This window comes from Bos javanicus, chromosome 22 (genome assembly GCF_032452875.1).
Source record: "Bos javanicus breed banteng chromosome 22, ARS-OSU_banteng_1.0, whole genome shotgun sequence".
Taxonomy (NCBI): domain Eukaryota; kingdom Metazoa; phylum Chordata; class Mammalia; order Artiodactyla; family Bovidae; genus Bos; species Bos javanicus.
This window is the reverse complement of record NC_083889.1, coordinates 56,174,021-56,192,868: the sequence shown is the minus strand read 5'-3', so window position 1 is coordinate 56,192,868 and position 18,848 is coordinate 56,174,021. Positions and strand designations below refer to the sequence as shown.

Here is an 18,848-nt window from a genome sequence, read left to right as displayed (position 1 = left end):
GGGCATACTCGGAAACACTGCCACCTCTAGAGCTGATTTTCCACCACGTTTTAAGTTCAACAAATGCCACGAGATTAGGTTAACATATTGTCTTTTTATGATTTCCTATTAAACCCACCGTGTGTGGTGGTGTCAGTGCTGGATGATTTCGTTATTCTCTCCCCTCACCAGAGAGGGGCTAGAGGCTTTTTATAAATGGGGTCTTCCACTGTGTCAGTTCCTTGGGATTTAGGGCAAGGGCTGGGCTTGGCTGGCAGCAAAGGACTCTCCTAAGCTAGGGCCGATGTGAGGTGGCAGGGTGGGGAGCCTGGCAGCAGTGGCAACCAGCCTGCATGCTGACGGCGGCACACTCGGGTGACATCTCTGCCGTGAGTTCCATGGGCTACCACCTCAGTCTCTCAGCCCACAAACTACGGTCTTTCAGGCTTTCCAGGAAAGTTAGAGACAATCATTTGACATTAAACCTGGCTCACAAATACCATTAGAACAGATTAAAAAGTAAGAGCAGCAGCAGCTACCATTTATCCAATGCTTATGATGTAAACTGGGGCTTCAGCAGTAAAGAATTCGCAGGCAATACTACAGGAGCCGCACGGGACACGGGTTCGATCCCTGGGTCGGGAAGATTCCCTGGAGGCGGGCATGGCAACCCACTCCAGCATTCTTGCCTGGGAAATCCCATGGACAGAGGAGCCTGTCACCCTTCAGTCCACAGGGTTTTGAAGAGTCAGAGAAGACTGAGGGATTTAGCTGAATCGATTTAGCATGGATTATGTAAATTAACTTCTACAACCCCAAGACAGTAGGTAATACCTTTACTTTACAGATGAGGAAGCTGGAGCTCAGAAAGATACAGAAATTTGCCCAAGGGCAGAGAAATTAAGTAGGGGAGCGAAGACTTGAATCCAGGTAGGTCAAACTGTAAAGCCAGTTCTTAACCATTCAAGAAGCCCAGATGAATTCCCTTCTTAAGAAGGGTGAGTCAGGTCTAAAGTGGATTCAAATCACACAGCTCCACAGGGGCCTGGACACTACCACACTGATTGATGGCTTTGAAGCTTTACGCCAAGGCGGAGTCAACAGGAGGACTGTAATAAACAAGATTATGGACCCAGAATAGGAAAGAGGATGGTAACAAGTGTTGGTGAGGATGTGGGGGAATTCGAACCCTGGTATACAGCTGGTGCAACTGTTCTCTGGAAAGTAAGTTTGGAGCTCTAAACATAGTTACCATGTGCCCCAGAAATCTCACTCCAGGTGTACACCAGAGAGAAATGAAGACTAACTTCCACTCGAAATTCGTATACAAATATTAATAGAAGCATTATTCATAATGGCCCCAAGTGGAAACAACCCACTATCAACTGATGAATGGATATATAAAGTGTGGTCTATTCATACAATGCAGTGTTATTGCAAACGAGAGAGAAATGAAGTAATGACACACACTACAGTATGGATGAGCCTTGAAAATATGTTAAGTGAAAGATGCCAGTAAGGAAGAACTGAAAACTGTATGATTCCACATGCATGAAATATTCAAAATAGGCAAAGCTATACAGACAGATGATGCTGTGAAAGTGCTGCACTCAATATGCCAGCAAATTTGGAAAACTCAGCAGTGGCCACAGGACTGGAAAAGGGCAGTTTTCATTCCAATCCCAAAGAAAGGCAATGCCAGAGAATGCTCAAACTACTGCACAATTGCACTCATCTCACACGCTAGTAAAGTAGTGCTCAAAATTCTCCAAGCCAGGCTTCAGCAATACGTGAACTGTGAACTTCCAGTTGTTCAAGCTGGTTTTAGAAAAGGCAGAGGAACCAGAGACCAAATTGCCAACATCCACTGGATCATCGAAAAAGCAAGACAATTCCAGAAAAACATCTATTTCTGCTTTATTGACTATGCCAAAGTCTTTGTGTGGATCACAACAAACTGGAAAATTCTGAAAGAGATGGGAATACCAGACCACCTGATCTGCCTCTTGAGAAATTTGTATGCAGGTCAGGAAGCAACAGTTAGAACTGGACATGGAACAACAGACTGGTTCCAAATAGGAAAAGGAGTTCGTCAAGGCTGTATATTGTCACCCTGCTTATTTGACTTATATGCAGAGTACATCATGAGAAATGCTGGGCTGGAAGAAGCACAAGCTGGAATCAAGATTGCTGGGAGAAATATCAATAACCTCAGATATGCAGATGACACCACCCTTATGGCAGAAAGTGAAGAGGAACTAAAAAGCCTCTTGATGAAGGTGAAAGAGGAGAGTGAAAAAGTTGGCTTAAAACTCAACATTCAGAAAACTAAGATCATGGCATCTGGTCCCATCACTTCATGGGAAATAGATGGGGAAACAGTGGAAACAGTGTCAGACTTTATTTTTGGGGGCTCCAAAATCACTGCAGATGGTGACTGCAGCCATGAAATTAAAAGACGCTTACTCCTTGGAAGAAAAGTTATGACCAACCTAGATAGCATATTCAAAAGCAGAGACATTACTTTGCGAACAAAGGTCCGTCTAGTCAAGGCTATGGTTTTTCCAGTGGTCATGTATGGATGTGAGAGTTGGACTGTGAAGAAGGCTGAGCACTGAAGAATTGATGCTTTTGAACTGTGGTGTTGGAGAAGACTCTTGAGAGTTCCTTGGACTGCAAAGAGATCCAACCAGTCCATTCTGAAGGAGATCAGTCCTGGGTGTTCTTTGGAAGGAGTGATGCTAAAGCTGAAACTCCAGTACTTTGGCCACCTCATGCGAAGAGTTGACTCATTGGAAAAGACTCTGATGCTGGGAGGGATTGGGGGCAGGAGGAAAAGGGGACGACAGAGGAGGAGATGGCTGTATGGCACCACCGACTCAATGGACGTGAGTTTGAGTGAACTCTCAGAGTTGGTGATGGACAGGGAGGCCTGGCGTGGTGCAATTCATGGGGTCGCATAGAGTCGGACTGAACTGAACTGATAGAGACAGAAAGATTAATGGCTGCCAGGGGCTGGGGCAGGGTAGAGAAGATTGTAGACTGATAAACATGTCCTAAACTGATTATGGCTGCATGTGTCTGTGGATATACTAAAACCACTGATTTGCATATCTCAATAAAGCTGTTAAAGAAGATTATGGTAGTTTACTTTGAAATGCATCAAAAAAACCAGCTAAAGGATAGATAGATGGAAAGATATACAGTAAGATAATATATTAACAGTATGGGAGTTAACTGTACACTTTTTTCCCCCAAGTCTGCAGTGTGTTTGAAAGTTTTATAATAAACATCGGGAAAAAATGACTATAGGTATTACAGCGAGGAGCATTTGGGTGTGAGTCCTTTGAGAATCCTACCTCTCAAAGCTGCATGGAGGTCTCAGGTCAGCTCACTTTACATAGCAAATTCCTTCATCTGTAAACTGAGGTTAATAATCTACCTTGAAACATTCGTTTGAGTACACAGGAGGTGTTAAAAAATGTGTTTCTCTTTTATCCAGTTTCAATCAACTAAGAACACAGTGGCTGTTTTGAAAATGTTTCTAGTTCATAATGAAGAAGACATCAAGTGAATACTTGCTTCCTGAAAAGAATTCATGGGAATTTGAAAACCTTTCTAACTAACCAAGTATTTCCTGTGGTGACTGATTCATGCCTTAGTCTCACTTTAGACTCATCCGCAGTCCATGTCATTGTGCCAACTACAAAATGAATCCAGTATCTCACACCCAATTTCACATGTTTCTAAGATGATCACTATCTCACACACCTCCCTCCTTTCCCCTTAAGAGTTGTTAAAAACCAGTATGTTACAAAGAGAAATACACCACAAAGTACTGTTTGAAAGGTAAAAAATTTAGTTCCCTGACTATAAAGAATCTTAAATTCTAGGGAACAGAAGAAGCCTTGTTAAATCTCTTTCCATCAAGGAACTATTTCTACAACAGCCCTGACAAGGATTCTCTCTGTTAACACCTCAAGGGGCAGGGTCTCATTTTTCTTAAGAGTTGTTTTCATTGCTAGATAGATGCAGCTATCCATCTAAAACTGAACTAAAGCCTAGCAGCTCCTCCCTCACACCAAGTCCCTCTCTCAGCTACATTACTTGTGACGCCTGCCTTCAGCAATAAGAGGTAGTTCCCATGGATTCCACAGAACCAAACCTTGGTAAAGTCTTAACTGCACACACATCTGTCAGTATCACTCTCTCGCGCACGCCTCGTGTTATTTGTAAAGATGAACCTGTATTTTATTCCGGAGGAAGAGGCAGAAGACAGGAGGTAAGGGCAAGACGCCTGGGAGCCTGGAGGTCGGAGCTAACCGCTGGACAGCCAGGGAGGTCCCAGCATCCATCACTTTAAGGGAACAGGAATGACGTGAACAGAAAGTTGCCAGGTGCCGAGTGACAGGCAGATCAGGACATAAGATGCTTTTTCTGCCCCTCAAACTTTTAACACTTTAACATTTCTTTGAAATGCAACCCTTGAATCCTATATTCTCTTCCGGAATTTTAGATCCAAACTGATTGTAGACATTAAGAATCCCCAATGTAATTTTTTAAGTCCCTACTTAAGATTTACCAACCTGCTTTATTCATTTCTTTCACTAAGTTCTTTTTCCTTTAGTATTTCTTTCAGCAAAGCTTATAAGAGGTAATTTTACCTACATGTGTCTGAAAGTTTCTTGGTTTCACCCTCTTCCTCGAAGAATGAAGCAGGTGGGACAGAGCAGCCTCCGTGTAGTTTCTCTTCCCCAGCCCTCTGGAGGTCTCACCGCCATCCTCCGGCAGTGTAATGTCGCATGTGTTTGGTCTGTTTCACACTCAGTCTCTTTCATCAGCTGGATTTCCTGGTGACGCTGGCAACTTTGGCTTCAGAGTACTCCATGCGTTCCCTCCTGCAGGTTATCTCCTCTTTTCAGGTTTTGTTTTGAGCTGTTTCGTGGCTTTGAGTTGTGACAAAACATGTTTTGTATACCTACACCTATGAACAGCTAAGATGATTTATTAGAGGACACTTGAGGCTGGCCCTCGGATTCTTTTTCGACCTGTCTGTAGAAGCGGAGATTCTGTAATGATGTAACACTACTGATGAGTATGTAATGCTACACGTGAATCAGAGTACATGCAAAAGTCTTCAGCACGTGTTTCTAACTCTTGACCCTTAAAGAACAGTGTCTGTCATATAAAGGTTACTAACATGTCAAAGGCTCTGGAAACCACGTTAGGACTGATTTTGTTCACCGCACATTATAGCTAAAGGCTCTGCACCTTCACTGTTTCTGCTTTGTACCTTTTCTTCACTTGAAAATGTTTTTATGCTGTCGCAGTTTGTCCCAGCCCATGAATCTGATCATCCAGGTTTCAGACTCAAACCCTGACTCTGCAAAACACTGGTGTGAGTGACCCTGTTCACCTGTTAAGAAGTCTGTCTCCTCCCAAGGGTGGCTGTGAGGATTACACAGGATATAGATGACAAATGCTTGGCAAAAAAAAAAGGCCAAGCCCTAGCGAGGTGGTTCCAGGGGACTGCTTGTCAATCGCCACGGGATCCCAAGTGCTAGGTGGCTGCACTGTTCATGGCTTCCTGCTTCTGATTCTTTTCTCTAACCTTTCATTTCTTCATCTGTCTCCACGTTCTCAGTCTCACATATTCCGGAATTTTCAGCACTCCCAGTATATCCATGCTGCTTTCCCTATGAAATCACACAGGTGGGTTTACGGGGCAGGCACTCTGTCCTTCTCCACGCTGGGCACAAGCCTCTTCTTGCCTTCTCATCAGGAGGGCCAGCACAAGCACACTGACGGCTCTGGCCATCACCCTGGCTCAAGTCCGCCAGGTGACTGGACTAACTGAACTAGCTGGCCTGTTCCAAGCTGTCCTTTAAATTGGTAAAAACTCTATCTGCCTTCCTTTCACGGCATGTGTTGTGTATGCGTGGGAGGCAAAGTCTCTCGAATAAATTGTATTAGGTCTTTGCAAACCTCCAGAAAGAGTTGAGTAGAAAGTGTTAATCCTTACCCTGGGTTACCATGCCCTTGCAGAAAACGAAGGCTTTCAGAAGCTGAACAATTTACTCACAGTTACATAGGAATTAACAGCAACATCCCCTCAGGCTAAGCCTTCCTGAATGGGAAAATGTAACTGGTGCCCCCAAAGACAGCGCTTTATTAGCAGGCAGCTAACTAGCCAAGTAGCACTGGCATAAGCAGAAGAGCTCCGTTTCCCAAAAGACGAGACACAGACAGGTTAGGAGCCTTGCTGAGGTGACACAAAGCTGCAGGACTCAGGGGTGAAGCAAAACCCACAAAGGTCCAGCTGAAACGGCCCTGTTAATTCATCCACTAAGCGTTTGCCCTCTTCAAGTCATAAGAATTACCTGGAGAATGATGACTTTCTGAAAGAACAGAAAAGTTGCAGCTGTTATTGTGTAGTGGAAATCCTATCACGCTCACACAAACAGTTGTGTTTGGGTTACCATAGTAGTAAAGCACCTCCAATCTGCAGGGAACATCAGGGAGGAGACGGAGAAAGCCACACACTTTGAGGCTTTTGTCAAATGTGACGAACAAAGAGGTTGGCAAGATGCCCCTGGTACCGTGCAATGCCGTCCTCCGGGTTGTCTCAGTACCCTGAAAGAACTCGACTGGCCTGTCATTACTAAAACATTTTCCCTAATTTTCCCACCTGGGTCAGGGAAGTTCGTCCCTCAGCTCTTTTCACAACCTGCAAACTGAAAAGCACAAACCTAACCAGGCTTAGCCACTTCCAAACATTTTTTTTCAGTGCTTCCAGCCTGAGAGGCTTACATAAACCACATGTGAAATTACAGTCTGCAAACAGACTAGCCCAAAGAGCCCAGTAAAAAATGCTGTGGTATTATGTCGGGTGGAGGAGCGTGTTGGGTGGAGGAGTTTAGGGTTCAGTCTAACCAATTAATCACTGTCAGCACCGAAACATCAAAAACACCAGCAAAGATAAGGAAAACAATAGCTACCTGGCCCACTAGGCCTTTTTATGTGACATGTCTGCCTCGGAGACTCATGGAGACACTCCTCGGTAATCCTCACCTCCTTCCTCTCTGGGAGGCGCTTCGAAATGTAACTTAGAAAGGGGAGGCTGAGAAAAAAAAATGCCACAACTCTCCCCTGCTAGTGAGGTGTAGGAGGATGTGAATCGGTTGCTTCATGCTTCTTGCTGTTTAGATTTGTTTTATTGTTGTCTTTTTTGTAACTTCCACCCCGTCCCATACTGTTAGTCAAATGAAAAATCTAAACGACGAAAGGAAGGAAGAAAATATTCTCACCAACTTTCCAACTCCTCCCATTTTGAATATTATAAACTCTTTCGCTCCCTTTATTTTTCAGTGTTTACTTCCAGTCTGAATTCTAAAACGGAGAAGCCAGATACCTAGGGAATTCATAAAAAGAACACCGCCATTCTCTCCTTAAATTCTCTCCTTAAATATTAAAGCCAAACCAGCAGAGGGTGAAAAAAGGGAAACTAAACCGTGAATCAGCCTTTCACGTGTGATTTTTTAAAATCAAGAGCTCCCTGTAGGGGACTTGCACCCCCTCATACGACATTACTTGAACTCTCTGGACAGGAAGGGTGGGTGTTCCTGACCCTACTAGTATGTGACCTTGACTGCACACGCTTCTCATGTGACTTAACGTGGAGCACAAAGTAGCGTAAGATGAATAATCTCATTTTGAGACTTTTAACTTAAAGGTCCTTCCTAAATCATTACAACTCAAATGGAATGTTGACAGCTAAATACGATTTGAGCTTACCTATCTAGTAAACAGAAGGCCTGAACACTGTTAAAATCTTTTTTTGAAAAAAGTAGGTTATATTGTATTTGGGGACGTGAAATTCTTCTCCACCAAGATTCAACTGCTCTATCTACAAAGTATTAAAATACACCTAGATTTTTTTTTCCAAAGGAATTTAGAGCAATTTATTCCAGGCTTTTAACAGGATCTGAGTCCAGTCTAGTCTGACCACAAGAATCCATCTGGGTTAAATTCACCAGTGGGGTGCTTCACCCTTAGGCAATCTACTTTTTTTTTCCCCCGAAGCTTATTTATTTTTTTATTTTAAAATTTTTTTTCAAATTTTGGACTTCCCTGGTGGTCCAGTGGTTAAGACTCTGAACTCTCGGTGGAGAGAGCATGGGTTCGATTCCTGGTTGGGGAACTAAGATCCCACAGGCTATGTTGTCCAATAAATGAAATAAAATATCAAAAAAAATTTTTTTCCCCAAATTTTTATTTAACACCAAAAACATTTTGTATTGGGGTATAGCCGAAAATACATCTAGATTTGCTGCACGTTTACAATGCATAAATGAATACTGGTCTTGGAAAGTGAAAATTCCCAACTGGTCCTGGAAACTGGTCCAATTCATCCATTGGATTAATCAACACAGTAGTCACCTTCCTAGACCAAAGACAAGCCAGGGCTCTTGGGGGCCACATTCCTGACAAATGAGAAAGCTGGGTGAGCGCACAGTTGGGAATGCACCACCACTCTTCGGGTGTGGCTCAGGAGCCTGGAGCCATCTCTGAGAGCCTGTGGGGCTTCCCTGATTGGGCAACAGGTCACTGGGACAGGATGGCTGAAGAATCTTGTGGAACAGGTATTGAGAGGAACAGGAAGGACTAGATCCCCGGGCCGACTGACACCAACAGGCAACCACGGCAGCAGATGAGTGCATTATCTCCCCAGCGCGTCCTAGAGACCCGAGGCGGTTTCTGCCAGTGCTGGATCTGAATGGGCAGACATGGCAGGGGCTGGAGACAGGACGTGCAGTGGGAGCCTGAATGCGCCCCTGGCTGAACTGGGGGAAAGAAAATTGATTTCCCCTCCTTACCTTTTGTTCCCTTATTTATGTCGAGGCCCAAAAAGAGGCTAGGAAAGACTCCACTAGCCTTCAGTTGAAAAGGAAAAAGCAGTTTCAGTCCCCAATCAACAACAACCAGTCCCCCCAGCTTTCAAGAGAGGCAGTGCATTATCTTAAAAGACGAAAAGCAGCAGATGCCTCAAGCACAGAGGGAATAAATAAAGGCCACTGGGGGAGACAGCGACGACAGCTTTCTGATATCCTGGCACTGCTCACACCATCCTGGCTGTCCCCACAGACACTGCCTCATTTAGTAATCTCCACAACCCTGCACCATAGACATCATTACCTCGTTTTCATGGAGGAAACTGAGCATAGGTGAGCCACACCAGCTCACAGCACTCACCAGCGTCAGAACTGGTGAGCAAATTCAGGCCTGCCTAACCTCTCTTAGCGAACAAAGTGGTCGCTGTATTTGCTCGCACTCCGTCTGTCCACCCTTCCCCCCTCCCACCTCAGCACCTCTCCAGGGCTAACTTGGGAGGAGTTCATCTGCGTGAGAGTCTCTCAGGTGGAAGATCTCACCCTCTGAATGAAGCGTCTGTCTCCTAGGTGCACCTCTCAATTGGGCTTTTTTCCCTCTTATAAATGAAGAACCACTTTGAGCCAATATTTTCAGTTTCTATTTCAAGCTTACGGCCAAACCTGGTCTGCATACCCTCTGCAGACTCCCAGATTGACTGAGATGGGTTTAACCCAAGGAATACAGGGCTACCACAGCTGTATCTGACCATATCTCTGTCTTATGCCAAGCAATAGTAAAATAAATTCACACTTAACAACAGCTTCTCTAGTTAGAACTCCAGTGGCCGGTGCCTAACTGGGTGGGCCTCACTACTGACTGCTCTGCAGCGTGTGACAGCTGCTCATGGGGACGGGCTCCTTCTGTATTTTTGCTCTTATGACTCAGTGCAATTTAAAATATCCCTGGGCTTAATACAAACAGTCTCAGAAGCCGATTTCCAAAGAACAGCAATCCCCTTAAAATAGAAGCTTTCAAATGGCATTACTGCTCATCAACACCAGGAGGGTTTTTTGCCTGCCTGATACGACACTGCTTCATGCAGGCAGTAGCTAAGCAAAATTCCAGGTCAGATTCCCTATGGGAAAAACAACAAAATGAACCTGTAAGACTACTGATGGGACTGTTTTCCTAGTTCTCTCCTGGTTTCAAAGTACTTTGCCATAGCGGAACTTCTTCCTACAGTAGCTCAGCACGGTACACTCAATTTGGGAACAGGACTATAAACCTCCAGCTTTTAGCAGCCAATTAAATATATGTTAAACCATTTTACTGTGTGACCTGGCAGAAGTCACTTTATCTTTCTGGGTCTCAGGGGACTCATCTCTGGAATGAGATTACACTAGATATCTAAGGGCCCCCTCTATCTCTGAAGTACGAAAGTGAACCCAGTTGCCACGAACCAATCTGTAATAATACTCTAATGGGATGAAGAGATTAGATGGACGAAGAGAATCTGATGTCAGCACAGATTCCATCACTTAAAAAAACAAACACAGCTATATATCTTGTCTCCTGCCTTCTCAGATATACGATCCCACTCATACCTGAGAGTCCAAAGCAAAGCGCAAAGACTAAACACCTAGTTAGGGGCCCAAGGTTGAGGCGGAGTCCAGATCCAAGCTCTGCGACACTGACTGCCTGGGCTAAGTGCGTGTGGGCGCTGAAGACACACTCTTCACTCGTGGTACGATCGTGTGGGTGAAGAGAGGTTCCTGAGTAATTCTGATGATTCCAAAGAAGATGGTCTTGGGCAAAACTCTTTTCCCTGGTGCAACTCACTGGCGTAGAGACCAACGGGAAGCACTCACCAATGAACTGACTGATGGTACTGAGAAAGGACTCTGAAAGGGGGAAATGAGGATGTGGTAGTGGAGGTTTACTTAAGTAGGGGTCCCTTATTATTCACCTCAAGTGTTGTACAAGCTTGAGCATTCACAGAATTTTATAGAATCTGTTAAAAACAGAGAGAACTTTTACAGAAATAGACACTGGGTCCTCAAAAAGGCCCTAAAGCTCTTGCTATTAAAGTCAATGCTTCTTAGAGCTAGACTCTAGGTTAGTCTGTCAGTCAGACAGATTTCAGGGTTGACTTTGGGAAAACACTTGTCCTGGGATGAAGAGACCCCAGGCTTTGGAGTCACATTAAACTGGGTGTGATTCCTGGCTTTACCATTTAGAGTAATCTTTGGCAAAACTTAAAACCTCACTGAATTTCAATTTCCTCATCTGTAAACTTGGGTTTAGGGTTTCCCAGGTGGCTCAGTTGTAAAAAATCCACCTGCCAATACAAGTGGTGTGGGTTTGATCCCTGGGTCGGGAAGATCCTTTGGAGAAGGAAATGGCAACCCGCTCCAGTATTCTTGCCTGGAAAATCCCACGGACAGAGGAGCCTGGTGGGCTACAGTCAGCGCAGTCGCAGAGTCGGACACGACTGAGAGACTGAGCCACAAAATCGGGTGCAGTGTGCCTACAGGTCCACCGTGAGGGTCAGCAAATATGCAGGAAACATCTAGCACAGTGGGCAGCCTAGGAGTTTACTGAAGGCTGCCAGAGGCAGCGTCCTCCTCTTCCTCTAACACTGTGCCTGGCCTCCCTCCTGTCAACTCAGATGTTAGTAAAATAAACTAAAGCAGCGAAAATAAGCAGAAACCCATCTAGAGCAGCCATGGACACATTAATGGGTTTCCTGGTCACAGAAGAGTCTCATGAGTCCAAGCCCTTCCAGGCCTGGAACAGAGCAGACACAGAAATCCGCAGAGAGAGGCTGCTGCAGGCAGCTCGCTCAGAGTGTGGAGGAGGTGTGGGAAGGACAGAGGACCAGCTGCCCAGGACCACTTACTGCAGAAGCATGCACGCTTCCACCTGCACGGGGCTGGGAGGATCCTTCTAGGCCAGAACACTACTGCTGTCAGCTATTTCCACTCACGTCAGGTTCAACGGACTGCTCTGCTAAAAGAAGGGAGAGAAGTGCTGCAAAAATGCTTAAAATGTGAAAAGTTGTAGTGCCTTAAAGAATACACTACGATCCGTGGCAGAAATCTCATTTATGTGAAACAGTCCAAAGACCAACAAAATTAGATAAATATATTTACCGTGTAAAGACATGTGGAAGAGAGGAGAACTCCCTTATTGCTCTATACATGGAAATACTGGTGGAATGCAATAATTGAGTAAAACGGTTGTTGACTTTTCCACTGCTTTTCTTGGGGAAAAAAAAAGATTCCATTTAAAGGAAAGACCACTCTCAAGCTCAAGTGATGTGACAGATATGTCTTCCTCCTGCCCCTTCGGTTTTTGAAAATTCATAAGTTCCTTTTATTCTCTCTTCATTCCAGAAAACTAGGTATTCACTTACCAGAATCCAAAATGCAATGAAAGGAGTGCACTTCTCCTTACGTCACAAGTGGCTTGGATGTGATTCTTTTAATGAGGTACTAATGAGGACCTAAAGGTTCTGTCCTGTCTGTGAATTATTTTAAATGGACACAGAGGTGGCCTTGGGAGACTTGTTTTTCAACTCCCCGATTTTCTCACACTGGCCTACACCGGACTTGAAGGCTTAACAAACTCTATATGAATTTTAAGCTCTGGAAGAATTTAAAAACTGGAATGTTTTGCTGTCCTTTCAAAATAAAGAGGTCAAAGCAGGCAGTTGTTTTTCTGAGCAACTGACCATGGAACGCCCAGGTCTCCATGTTCAGGGCAATGTATTTTAATAGCAGCAGTAGCAGCTGCTACCTAACATCAATCAAGCACTCTGGGGCCAGGCACTGAGCTACGTGCTGTGCATAAATGATTTCATTCAAATGGCACAATCATCCTGTGAAGGACTATTATTATTTCTATGCTAGAGGCGAGGAAATCAAGACTTAGAGAGGTTAAGAATCTTGTCCAGTTTTCAAGATTAGAAAGTGGCAGGACTAGAATTTGAACCTGGGAGTTAGGTGTTTTTAGAACCTGAATATGTGTCAGATTGCTCGCTGCTTTAGACACTGTTTTCTAAGCACACTCTGTATGTGTGCTCAGTTGTGTCAGACTCCCTGCAACCTCATGAACTGTATGTAGCCTGCCAGGTTCCTCTGTCATTTTCCAGGCAGGAATACTGGGGTAGGTTGCCATTTCCCTCTTCATCTAAGTATATTAAAGAATATATAAAACAATGACATAAGAACAGTCATCCACTTGCTTTTAGAACTTCATTTCTCTCTCCCACACTTCTCTCTTCTTCTCCCTTCAAGTCTTAAGTCAGAATTGAAGGACAGAAGAGTGGAGATAAGAGGTAGGGCTGAGTGACATTTTGCCACCTGAAAAGAGCGTGCTGCTGTAACTCCTCTCGGAACTGATACACGAGAACAATTAATCTCAGGCCCTGAAATTACCTCATAAAAGCAAACTTGAAAAAAAAAATTCATTTTCATTATTTTTTTTTCCCCAAGAGGTAAAGGAAACTTAAGAAACTGTTCAATCCTTGACACTACAGTAAAAGTACCGAGACTCTAGATGCGAAGTGGGACAGGACCAGACGTGGGCCTTTCAAGGCCTAACCTGTGGCTGTGAGCAGGACGTGCGGCTCCTGTAATACTGGCCCTTCCATCTGTCTCAGAGAGGTGGCCTGGCTCTGGCTGACACCACCAGTCGCATGTGATGGGAACAAGAGGCAAAGATGTGGAGAATGGTTAAGCGTGGTCTAATATGAATACAGGGTGTGCTGTGAAACACAAAAAAGAGACCGGCTCCTACCTTTAGCACAGATTATGACTCCAAGCACTCAGTCCTTGGAGAATTTTCTAACTACTGTAGAACCATTTCATGTTTAAGTCCACTCTCATTTAAAGAGCTGGCAATTCATGGAAGTAACAGACAGGCTTATCTAGATTTATTTCCAGTCGAAATCTTTCTGTATCAATTGCCCAGATACATGTGTTTAAAGTCAAATATCTACAAGGTTCACTACATTTGGCTGAGCTCTATCTTTGATTTCTACAGAGTTCAGAGGATTACAGATCTTTTCAGTTTCATGTAGTAGAGCTATGGGCTGCAATGGTTTGTGGTGCTGGGATTATAAGTAAGTAGGTGGAAAGCCTTGGCTCCAGTTGGAAGTTGAAGACGGGAGGGCTACAGTGACTGGTGTGAGATAAGGAGTCATTTAACTCTTCTGGCCTCTTTTTTGCTCTCTCTGAGAAGAACTCATGCCAACATCAGACAACATATCTAAAGTGCTGTGGAAACTCCAGAGAAAGACTCTACACAGGCCTTTTAAAGCTGCGTCTCCGCAGACACAGAGAACAGACTTGTGGGCACGGGATGAGAGGAAGAGGGCGGGGCGAACTGAGAGAGGAGTGTGTTAACACAGACATTGTCATACATCTAGGACTTGAATCCCGTATCACTTACCTATATCGCTCCTCCTGTAAGGCCTGCATTATTAGCGAATAGTCCCTCTGATAATGTTCCTTGAGGGTCTCAAAAGATTCCTCGAGTCGGGCCTGGGTTTCCCGGATCTCCTGGACCTCGTGCAGCAGTGCATCGAACCCTGAGCTCTGCATGTCCAGGGTGTTGGTTCTGGAGCTGGACGCTCCTACGGCGAGGCCGCCGGCGGTGCTGTTGGCGCCCACTGAGCCCGAGGTGGCGCTGGAACAGTCCTCCTCACTCCCATACTTGGGGCTGGACTGAAAGGTGGAAATGGCCCCCAAGGCCTTCCCTGCTTCGTCCACCTGCCCTTCCTCTAAAGAGTCCTTCAGGTTGGGGATGTTGTCGGCGCTGCCAAACTTATTACGAATTAGAGATGCGATCTCTCTGGGCTTGGAGACCACGGCCCCGGCGGCCGAGTGGGTTGCCTGGGAGAAGCTGGACAGTCCCCCCTTGACACTGTCCACCACGCCTTCGCTGAAGCCGGTCACCTTGGCGCCCACATCCTTCAGCCCCTGGTGCATGTCCCTGAAGACGTCCTTTGGCTGCCGGGGGATCCCATTCTGCTCCACCTCCCGGAGCTTCCTGTGGTAGTGCTCGAGCTTCTTCTGCAGCTGCTGGATGGTCTGGGCGGACTTCTGGTTCTTCTTCTCAAAGACCTGCTTGATGCGGGCGGCCTGCTGCTTGTCTGCGCTGTTGGCCAGCTTCAGGTACTCAGCCACGTTGTCGTCCCGGGCCGTCTGTGCAATCTTGATTTGTTCCGTGAGCTTCAGGATCTTCTGCTGCAGGTGGGCAATAGCAGCCTTTGTGCGCTGAGGGTCTGGGGTTCCATCCACCGAGTCTGTGTGCAGGCTGCCATCTGTGCTGGAGGCCACCGCACTGGAGGTCTGGGCGAGGCTGCTCACTTCCAACCGCTCGATCTGGTGTGAAAGCAAGAGGGGGAGGTTAGAAGGAGCCCAGGAGGACTCGCTCTCCACCATTGATGGGCCCCAACGTATTGAAAAAGTTCACCTACTCAGCACAGAGCATTGTTCTAATTGTTTAAATCACTCAGTCCTATCTGACTCTTTGCGATCCCATGACTAGAGCCCACCAGGCTCCTCTGTCCATGGGATTCTCCAGGCAAGAATCCTGGAGTGGGTTGCCATTTCCTCCTCCAGGGGATCTTTCCCACCCAGGGATCGAACCCACATCTCCTGCATTGGCAGGTGGATTCTGTACCGCTGAGCCACTGGGGACGCCCACTCAGCACAGAGTGCTGACCCAGTTCCTCCTGTCCTGTACCAGCCCCCTCACCCTCTTGGATACTGTCCCCAAACAAACACACTTTGCTTTAAGCAAAACAGATACATGAGAAAAGATTTGCAGAGGCTGGAATCTGTGCAAAAGGTCTTCTGCTAGAGGATTTCTTACAGTACTGCTTTACATAATAAAGCTCTCCTAATGAGTTTAAAGTATGAATTAATTCACACTCAGCACACATACTTGTGTTTAGACGTTTATCTATGTACAACATAGTACATCTGCATTTCAATTTAATCATATGAAAATTGTCTCCGTATTCAGACGCCACTGTATTCCAATTCTTGCTTTCAGATTACAGTCATCTGAAAATGTTGGTGAGAAAGGTAACTTAAGTGGCTACATATAAAAATCCAATTGTTAGCACGTGTCTTTTTAATCAAACCACATCAAGGGGTACGGAATCATTCTGTCTGTTCCAACAGGGACACTAAATTGGAAGTTGGTGGCATGTGAAGGGGAGAATGGGAAGGTCCTGCTAAAAGTAGCAAGCATGAACGTGGTAAGGGCTTGAGAGTTAAAAGCCCAGATCACAAGTAGCTGTGATAAGCTTGGGCAAGGTAACACGAACTGTCTGGGAGAGAGACAGAAGAAGTAAGTAAGTAAACAAGTCAGGGACTAAGTTCAGGCCTTGTGAAGTTCAAATTTTATGTGTTCTGTCTACTCAAAGATTTTGATTAGGCAAGGGACTCCAAAACACATATAATGACTATCTTCCTGTGTGTGTGTGCACCCATTCAAGGGAGCCAAAGAAGAAGACAAATTGTTCAGATTTGAAAACTTCAACTATCATACTTCAAAACCATCAGGCCAAAGCTAAGGGAAGGTTGAGTTTCTCTAACTCAGGAAAAAAAAGCCCTTCCAAAAGGTGTGCCTGGATGTGGCTTGTGGTGATGAATTAGGGCAGGGCCCATGCAAAAAGAGGATGAGATGGTTGGATGGCGTCACTGACTCAATGGACCCGAGTTTGAGCAAGCTCCAGGAGATAGTGAAGGACAAGAAGGCCTGTGTGCTGAGGTCCATGGAGTCACAAAGAGTCGGACACAACTGAACAATGACAACCATGCAAAAAGGCTTTAGACACTGCTCTCTATTGAGTAGTAACAGTAAGAAATAATGAAATAACCATTGTGGGGTAAAAAAATTCCCACTAGGAGTGACAATGTACAAGTTCACCACCCTGGAGAAAGAAGGGCACATTCTTTTCCTTGTTTCCCATCCCTAATCTTGTTTACCAGTAAACAAGATGGTAGCAAGAACTATATAGAGGTTACTCTCATATTCTGAAAGGCCAAATCAATAATTCTGTAATGACAATAATAAACCAAATCTGAAATATTCATGAAATGCTGACCATTAACTTGTCAGTCTAGAGACGCATTCTCCCTTTTCCATCTTGGCTGTACCTCCTCAGTCTGCTGTCTGAGCAGGGACCATGTTGATCTCTAAGATGCATGCAGTTCGCAACTGGGTTCAGTATACTACCACTGATGTGAATAGCAAACAGTATTATTTTCCTTCCAGATGAACAGAAGTGAACTACTGTATGCTGAAATAAAAGCAAAAGATAATCTCTAACTGAAACAAGTAACAAAAATGACATTATGCTCCACTAATGAAACAGATATGCACAAGAGTCAGGAAGCAGGACGATAACCGTGTCGGGTCCCTTTTCCATCTACCCTGCTCATCTCTAGGTGCCTGCTCATCAGCATGGAAGGGCCAGGGGGAAGGCAGCAGAGGTGAAGATGAGCCAGAGTTCCAGCTAACTGAGCTGCCCAGAGTTGTAAGAGAAGCTCCTGGAAACCCAGTCTGCTCAGGGCCTCAGGGTCACTCTCTCAGGCTGCACAGAGCTCCCACAGCGTGATTTTCTCTCTGAACAGGATTTCAGATCCCATAACTACCGTGCATATAATTACATGATCCTGACTGTGTGCTTATGCTTGACAGCTCCCCATCTACCAGTGTAACAGGAAGGCAAACAAGAAACACCTCTAGACTGAGGACCACAAGCTTACGCATGGTCTAGTTTTCTTAGGCTCTTTCTTATCAATCTGAATATCAACTTCTACGCATCCTGTTGTCTGAGGAAGTGTTGACATGGAAATCAAGGGTCACTGTTACTCTGGGAGGACACACATGGATCATACTGCCCAAAAGATACTGTTGGGACTAGAATCGAGGTGTTTTAAATGTATTTATTATTTATTTATTGAAATATATCTATTTTACAATGATGTGTTCATTTCTGCTGTAGAGCAAAGTGACTCAGTTATACACACATATATACCTTGTCTTCCATTATGGTTTATCACAGAATACTGAATATCGTTCCCTGTGCAACAGAATAGGACCTTGCTCTCAGAATCAAGGTTTGATTCCATCGCTAAAACTGCAAAAACCTATATAGAGGTGGGTTGCAATTTGAAATGGCAACCCACTCCAGTATTCTTGCCTGGTGAATCCCATGGACAGAGGAGCCTGGCGGGCTACAGTCCACGGGGTCGCAAAGAGTCGGATACGACTGAACGACTTCACACACATATAAAGGTTCAATATAATCATTTACAAATGATCACAGTTTAGATGTGATGTTACTTCCCTGCACAGCAACTGAAGAGATAATCCAGATTCTCTCTACTCTGACTTCTCTATCTGGGCTGTCTGGAGCCCCACTGCGTCCTTCCCGTGCCTGATTCCCACTTAGCATAAGCAATATGCCTGCGAGAACACTGCTGACAGAATCCCCTGTCCTCAGCATCGAGAAAGAAGACTAACCCTCAGTTTCAGCACATGGGTAGTTTAGACTTGAGACCATGAATCCCTGGGTTACCCAGTAACTCCTCCCAATTTTGGCAGGCACTATTCTTAAAAATGAAGAAGAGCAAGAGAAATCAGGAGAAGAGGGGAGGGGGCAGAAAGAAAAAGGGAGAAAGAGAAAGATACATTGAACTGCAGTTACAGGACAGGGGTGAGAATGCTCCCTTGGTATCGACGGTGCTGTGAACCAAGTCTTTGGTGGCCTGAATACTTAGCACTGGAAGGGCTGACTCAGCCATGAGTTGTAAATGTACCAGCTGCAAAATTTGCTTTCCCAAAAGTCTTTGCTAGTGTACGAAGCTCTCCACATCTAACAATGTAAAATTTCATTCCTACTTCACTCCAGACAAAACTAAATTGCCAATATAAAAAGAATTTTTTAAACCTTTTTAGAAGGCAGTAGTGGA

At 45.0% G+C, this 18,848-nt stretch overlaps 1 protein-coding gene across 13 annotated transcripts in view; it reads right to left on the bottom strand.

Annotated features, from left to right (window-relative positions):
- The window catches only part of TMCC1 (transmembrane and coiled-coil domain family 1), a 156,626-nt gene that overhangs the window by 9,526 nt on the left and 128,252 nt on the right, over positions 1-18,848 (bottom strand). For 8 of the 13 annotated variants that reach the window (XM_061397128.1, XM_061397126.1, XM_061397134.1 and 5 more), the window contains 2 exons: positions 14,305-15,239; positions 6,360-6,377 (listed from right to left, as the gene is read on the bottom strand). In XM_061397128.1, the coding sequence (XP_061253112.1) occupies positions 6,360-6,377; positions 14,305-15,239 (953 nt within the window). The remainder of the gene's footprint in view (positions 1-6,359; positions 6,378-14,304; positions 15,240-18,848) is intronic. The other 5 variants (XM_061397133.1, XM_061397138.1, XM_061397136.1 and 2 more) reach the window with 1 other exon arrangement.